The following is a 7222-nucleotide window of genomic DNA, read 5'->3' as shown; positions in this document are numbered from 1 at the left end:
TAAAAATAAAAGAGGAAAATCCCCTCAATCAAAAAATAAAACAAACGAGAAAGAAGAAGAAAACGCTACACGTTCCTCACGTGTTCGCGAGACTTCGCCGTCCACCTCCGTCGCCTTCCCCAACTTCCGGACTCCTCTCCAACCAAGCAGCAGCACCGCCATAGACACATTGCACACGCCCAAACCAATCTGCTGCTTCCGGCGTGCCGGGTTCCGCGGATCGCGAGCTTGGACAAACCGCTCGATCAGAGCGCACCTCAGGCACCGTTTCTGCCCCCGCGCGATGGCGTCCCCGCCGCCGCCGCTGCTGCTAACGCTGGTGTGGGCGGCGGCGCTCCTGTGGTGCGGCGGATGCGACGCGCGGTTCGTTGTGGAGAAGAACAGCCTCAGGGTGACGGCACCGGAGGCGCTCAAGGGCGCCTACGAGTGCGCCATCGGCAACTTCGGCGTGCCGCAGTACGGCGGCACTATGGTCGGCGTCGTGGCCTACCCCAAGGCCAACCGGAAGGCTTGCAAGGGGTTCGATGACTTCGATGTTTCCTTCAAGGCCAGGCCCGGGGCGCTGCCCACCTTCCTGCTCGTCGATAGGGGAGGTGAGGGAACGGAACCGCTTCTTCGTTTTGGCTGCTGCTAGTTCTGCATGTGTGTGTCGATTGGCTGGATTGGATAGGCTGCGGATTTTATTTAACCACGTCCGAGTTAATTATTGCATCTTGCCAAGCGATGATGTGATTAAGCTGAATAGTCATTGACCAAGTTTGGTACAACGACCAAATCTTTGACCAAGGCCCTCGTGGATATTATTATAGTGGCTACCTCACTGACTTGTTGCACTGATTTGTTCTCAGCCAATTATTGTTGGACATCTTGTTTGTTTGTAACGTCACATTCTACACGGTTAATTTGGATTACACTACGTGTTGTTTTAAAGACTGATTACATAACATGGTTTTGTTGTTCTATATAGATTGCTATTTCACAAAGAAGGCATGGAATGCGCAAAATGCAGGTGCAGCGGCGATCCTTGTTGCCGATGACAGGGATGAACCTTTAATCACGATGGACACGCCTGAAGAGAGTGGAAGGGTGGAATATTTAGAGAACATCACCATCCCCTCTACGCTAATATCCAAAAGCTTCGGGGACAGGCTCAAGAAAGCTATCGATAATGGAGAAATGGTTAATGTGAACTTGGATTGGAGGGAGTCTCTGCCCCACCCCGATGAACGTGTTGAGTATGAATTCTGGACTAACAGCAACGATGAATGTGGTCCAAAATGCGATAGCCAGATTGATTTCGTCAAGAGCTTTAAAGGAGCAGCCCAGATACTTGAGAAGAAGGGATACACACAGTTCACGCCTCATTACATTACATGGTATTGCCCGGAGGCCTACACTTTAAGTAAGCAGTGCAAATCCCAGTGTATCAACCATGGGAGGTATTGTGCACCTGATCCGGATCAGGATTTCAGCAAAGGGTATGATGGGAAAGATGTAGTGGTACAAAATTTACGACAAGTCTGTGTGTATAAAGTTGCCAAGGAGAGCAAGAAACCTTGGCTGTGGTGGGATTATGTGACTGATTTTGCAGTTCGGTGCCCAATGAAAGAAAAGAAGTACACCAAGGAATGTGCTGATGGAGTTGTCAAATCACTTGGTACATTTGTTTGCATATACCTTCTTATTTGCTACTCTGAGGTGCAATGGTTGTACTGAATATGTCTATAATTTCCAGGCCTTGATCACAAAGCAATAGATAAATGTATTGGTGATCCAGATGCTGATGAAGAAAACCCTATTTTGAAAGCTGAACAGGATGCACAGGTTAGTACTTCTGTGAAGTCTTTTATATTCATATTTGTATGATTGGTGATCTCAGATTTGAATGTAACATCCTCTACCATTTTGCATAGATTGGCAATGGCTCTCGTGGTGATGTCACCATCTTACCAACTCTTGTAATTAACAATAGACAATACAGAGGTGTGCTCTTCGAAGTTGTACAATTACCAGTTTTTGTCTATGGTTTGAGATTCCATGTATGCTTAGCTGAGTTTTACTTACCAGGGAAACTCGACAAAGCAGCAGTTCTTAAAGCACTTTGTGCTGGATTTCGAGAAACTACCGAGCCAGCTGTTTGCTTGAGTGAAGGTTGGCACATTGATTTCACTACCTTCCCCACAATTTATGCTCAAAGATTGACTTGCTTGTCTCTTGCTCTTAAACATCTACCGTTCGTGTTATGTTAAACTGTAGATATACAAACAAATGAGTGCTTGGAGAACAATGGTGGCTGTTGGCAAGACAAGGCTGCTAACATCACTGCTTGCAAGGTATCTCGAGTGATGTTATCTCTTTCTGTAAATAGGTCATTGAGTTTTTTCTCCCTTTTCTGTTTTACCCTACGCATATGATACTTGGCTGGTGGTTATGCAGGACACTTTCCGTGGAAAAGTGTGTGAATGTCCAGTTGTGAAAGGTGTAAAATTCGTTGGTGATGGCTACACTCATTGTGAAGGTATATACTACCCGGAATCAGGAATATTTCTTTTCTTCCTTCTTTCTTGACTATGTTAAATAAAAATCTGATCAAGCTGTGTGTGTCACCTGCAAATTGTCGTTTAGCGTCCCATGGCATTGTCTTCTAAATCATGGCATTGGAGCCCCTTATAACCTCTTAATTAGTAACTTACGCTGTTGTTATTTTAGCTTCCGGAGGTGGGCGGTGTGAGATTAACAATGGAGGCTGTTGGAAAGAAACCATGAATGGCCGGACATACTCTGCTTGTACTGTAAGTTATCAGTAGGAATCTTCCATAGTGCTTCTTAGTGTGTTAAAATTATCTAAAAGCATATTCTTGGTGCTTAACTACGTACAGGCTGATAGCTGTAAGTGCCCGGATGGGTTCAAAGGGGATGGAATCCACAAATGTGAAGGTAAGTAAAGTACTGAATGTTAGGCCATTGGAAGTACTTCAGGGTTGGCTACACAATGGTGCTCCTTAGATGTGGTGCTGAACTGCTGATGTGACTCTTTTGTGACAGATATTGATGAATGCAAGGAAAGGACTGCATGCCAGTGTAAGGAATGCAACTGCAAGAACACATGGGGAAGTTATGAGTGCGGCTGCAGCGGAGGCTTGCTGTACATGAAGGAGCATGACACATGCATAAGTATGTACATATCTTTTAGACTTTTACGACTAATTTGTTATTGCTTCAGTAATTGCATAGCTTTGGGATCTATGCATCCACTTGGTACAGACAACAACAACAACGACGACGACAACAAAGCCTTTAGTCCCAAACAAGTTCGGGTAGGCTAGAGCTAACTGAACCAAGTGGATAAGATCTCGAAACCAACTCATGGTTCTGGCATGTGGATAGCTAACTTCCACGCACCCCTGTCCATGGCTAGTTCTTATCAACTTGGTACAGAGCCCAAGAAAAATGAAATGAAATTTTCTTTATAAAAAATTAATTGCATACTTGTGGGCTAACCAAATTGGTTCAGTCAGCTTTTGGATACCTGGATTTCAGGCTAGCTTCCTTTCTTCTTCATCAAGTTGCAAACGGATACACTAGTGTTCTATAGAATATATAGGTGTGATGAAATGTGATACTATTGATGAGAAAATATGTCAAACTTCATTCTGGTTTGCCAGAGCACTGGACTTGCTACACCAGCTTTAAAATGAGCAATTTCAGAAATAAGCAAAGCACAACAACAAAGCCTTAAGCTATTTGAGGCGCACCAAGGGCATGTACGATGGTTTGATAAGACAGTTTAATCTTAAACCCGCCATGTAATCTAGAGATACCAATAAAAAACATGATGATCTGTTAGTCTTATCTCTAGTAACTAGATGTACCTAAATATGTGGGGACAGATATCATTGCTAAGAGATCAGCTCTTAATTAAGAGAAGGCATTTCTTTCTCTGCCACCTCAGCATTTATCTTACCGGGCACTCCTAAGATAGCACCATTGTACACAGATATAGCAATGTATAAAATGAAGTCTTAAGCATTGGACATGGGCGGCACTACACTGAATTGGCATTCTTCATCTTATTCAGGCAAGAGTACAGCAGCACAGGTAGGCTGGAACTTCCTGTGGGTCGTCTTCTTCGGCCTGGCGGCAACAGGAATTGCAGGATATGCAGTGTACAAGTATCGGATCCGGGTACATGATTTGAACAACCTCTTACATGTTCATTAGCAACTCATAAAATCAAATCTAGGTCAGTATCATCTAACTCTGTTTGCTTCTCTGCACGCAGAGGTACATGGATTCAGAGATCCGTGCCATCATGGCGCAGTACATGCCCCTTGAGAGTCAGGGAGAGATTCCCAGTAATGCTCACCATATTGAGATGTGAAGAACAACGCCGGAGCGGCTTATGGAACGAACATTTTTTGTCTGGCATGTGTGATTGTAGCGATCTTATTGTACAGCATACTAAGACATTCTGTAAATTTCTAGATTAATCACTCAAAGTGCCAAGACATAGCGGACTCCTTGTCGCGAGGATGTTTAAATCGTACAGTTCAAAGTTCAAAATCATTACATACATAACTTCACGGAATTGGCGAATCATATCAGCCCCTTTGACCTGGGGGGTAAGCGCACTTAATTATGCATGTGTTTTATTCCAACTGTTTCATGGAACGGGTGTTAGCTCCACATCAATGCACGGGCGATCAAAGATATTGTTTTAAATCAAATTTGCCCAGCTAGGGGTATGGATTGTTTTTCTCCCGTACCGAAATGTTGCCATGAGCTATCACAGACACCAATTCTAGGTAGGTTTTTTTTTTAAATTATTCTGGGTAATAGTAGCTTATACTCTTCGTTTCTTTTTAGTTTGCATATAAGATTTGGTCAAAGTCAAATTTTGTAAAATTTGACTAGCTTTGTATATCAACATCCATACTATAAAATCAATAATATTAGATGCATGATGAAATTAATTTTCATAACATATAACTTTAGTATTGGAGATGTTAGAGTGAATTGCAAGAAACCACCACATTTGGGGCTTATCTTGCAGAAAACAACCTGGTCGCTAATCATTTACAAAATCCATCGCGGATTCAGTAACAGTGTTGCAGATTGCACTGAACAAGTGATTTCGCGCAGTTGAGGGCGTTTCCTACAGGTGGGGCCCAATATGCGTGACGTGGCGTAACAGACGCGGTGGCGGCGCCGTTTGCGCGTACATCTGGTCGAGCCGGACCGACCGACCGACGGCGCCCGACCAGATCAGATCTGCTCCGTCCTCTCCCTCCAGCTCCAATCCATGGCGACGACGAAACCTGGCGGCGTGGACGGCGGCGGGGGAGTTGCTGCCGGTGGGGATGCTCCGGGCGGCGGTGCTGGAGATCCATCGGAGTTCTACGGGAGCTCCAATCCCTCGAGCTCGCTGCCTCTTCCCCAACCGCCTTCGCCGCCAAAGTCGTTAGAATACGCGGCGGCTACTGCGTTCGCCCAGGCGGTGAAGGCCAATCCGACGGGCAGCCACCATTTTGCCTCCTCCTTCGGCGGATTGGAGTAAGTCATCCTCCTCCTCCCTTGTCATTTCCGCGATTTGTATTCTAGGGTTAGGGTTGTAGTGTTAGGGTTCTATGGTTGGTGTTCTTGGGTAGTTGTAGTACGGTTAAGGTTGTAGTGTTAGGGTTCTAGCATTAGGGTTAGTGTTAGCTGTTAACTGAACTTTTAGTAAACTGTTAACTGTGTACTGAATTTATTGAACACTGTTAAGTGGATTTTAACACTGTTAACTGAATTTCTGTTGCCAACAATCTTAACTCTGTTAACTGAATATTGTGAACACTGTTAACTGTTAACTGAATTTATTGATAAGTGTATGCTGTTAACTGAATTTTGTTTACACTGTTAACTGGATTTTAATACTGTAAACTGAAATTCTGTTGGCACCAATAAGACCTCTTAACAATAATTGTGAACACTGTTAAATGCATTTTATCTGAATTTGTAGCTTGGATGATGAAGAATGGGAAGTGAGGTTCCATTTCCTAGACAAAGATAACTTGGAAAGAACAATCTGTTTATCAGACATAACCTTCTGGAATCTCATTGCCCTAATAGAGGTAGAAGGCTATAGTTCAAGGGATTTTATGTATTATGTTAGAGATCCAGGAGTTGGTGTGTCAGGAATGGAAGAATTAACTGATGATGACAAGGTGGAAGAAATGTTGGATGACATAGCTAGGAAAGGAAAGAATGTTGTTAACATTACAGTTATGAGAAGTGATGCACCTAGACCAGTTGATTTGAACATTGGTCATGCTTATGAAGAGCAGGTTCCTTTGTCAGAAATAGGTGTACCAGTTGTCTATGAGGTAGACAATTCAGGAGTTCTTTTCCCCAGTCCAGTGAAACCCCAACCACTGCCAGTCCAAGTAGTGAACACACAGGACATCTCTTGTTTGTTGAAGCAAAAGGGCCCAAGTCAACCTGAGTTTGCTTTGGACAATGGTAATGAGAGGCATGAGTATTTCATGGAGACAGACCAAGAGCAAGAGCACATTGAGCAGATGATGGAGCAGAAAAGAAATGAAGAAATTCAGAGGTACAGGAGTAACATGGTACAAAGAGAGAAGTACAAGGCAACAAAAAGAAAACTCCCACAGCTGCTTGCTGAGGAGTTCACTGATAGTGAAAGTGAGGATGAAGATCTTGAAGATGAGGATATATTGGCAAGGTTGGAGGCAATGAAGAGGCATAGGGATGATCCACTACATCACTTTGAAGGAGACACTGATGTAGAAGAGCTATATGGACAAGATGAGGAGGAGGAGGAGGAGAATGAAGGAAGAGATGAAGAGGAAGGACAAGAGGAGCAACTAGATGAGGGCTTCAGAGGAGGAAGCAGTGTAGGAGGAAGCAGTGCAGGAGGTAGCAACAGCACAAGAGGAAGTAAGAGGAGGGGGAAGGGGCCAACAACAAGATCCCATGCAAGTTTGGATCAAATCATAGAGCAAGACTGGGCACCTTCATCTGATGAGGAGAGCAACCCAGGTGACTTAAGTCAGGAAGAGAATGATTGTGCTCAACTTCCACCATTTAAGCTACCAAATGGTAGGAAGAGCAGGGCCAAAAAGAATAAAGTTAGGGTTTGGTATGATGAGGAGAGGGAAAACCGCCGCCGTGGCCCGCCGGGCCCAGGCGTGGCCCGCCCAGGCCCGCGCGCGCCGCC

The 7222-nt window shown here is 44.4% G+C and overlaps 1 protein-coding gene across 1 annotated transcript; it reads left to right on the top strand.

Moving 5' to 3' along the window:
- The first annotated feature begins 82 nt into the window (after positions 1-82).
- Positions 83-4599, top strand: LOC119295495 (vacuolar-sorting receptor 1-like). The gene is made up of 12 exons (XM_037573930.1): positions 83-593; positions 968-1657; positions 1736-1824; positions 1914-1983; positions 2068-2151; positions 2257-2333; positions 2437-2518; positions 2710-2792; positions 2880-2937; positions 3046-3174; positions 4079-4185; positions 4283-4599. The coding sequence occupies exons 1-12, from the start codon at positions 284-286 to the stop codon at positions 4379-4381; spliced, it is 1878 nt and encodes a 625-aa protein (XP_037429827.1). The 5' UTR covers positions 83-283; the 3' UTR covers positions 4382-4599.
- The last annotated feature ends 2623 nt before the right edge of the window (positions 4600-7222 follow it).

This window comes from Triticum dicoccoides, chromosome 4B (genome assembly GCF_002162155.2).
Source record: "Triticum dicoccoides isolate Atlit2015 ecotype Zavitan chromosome 4B, WEW_v2.0, whole genome shotgun sequence".
NCBI classification, from domain to species: Eukaryota; Viridiplantae; Streptophyta; class Magnoliopsida; order Poales; family Poaceae; genus Triticum; species Triticum dicoccoides.
Note: the sequence above shows the minus strand (reverse complement) of the source record. Positions and strands in the feature narration are given on the sequence as shown.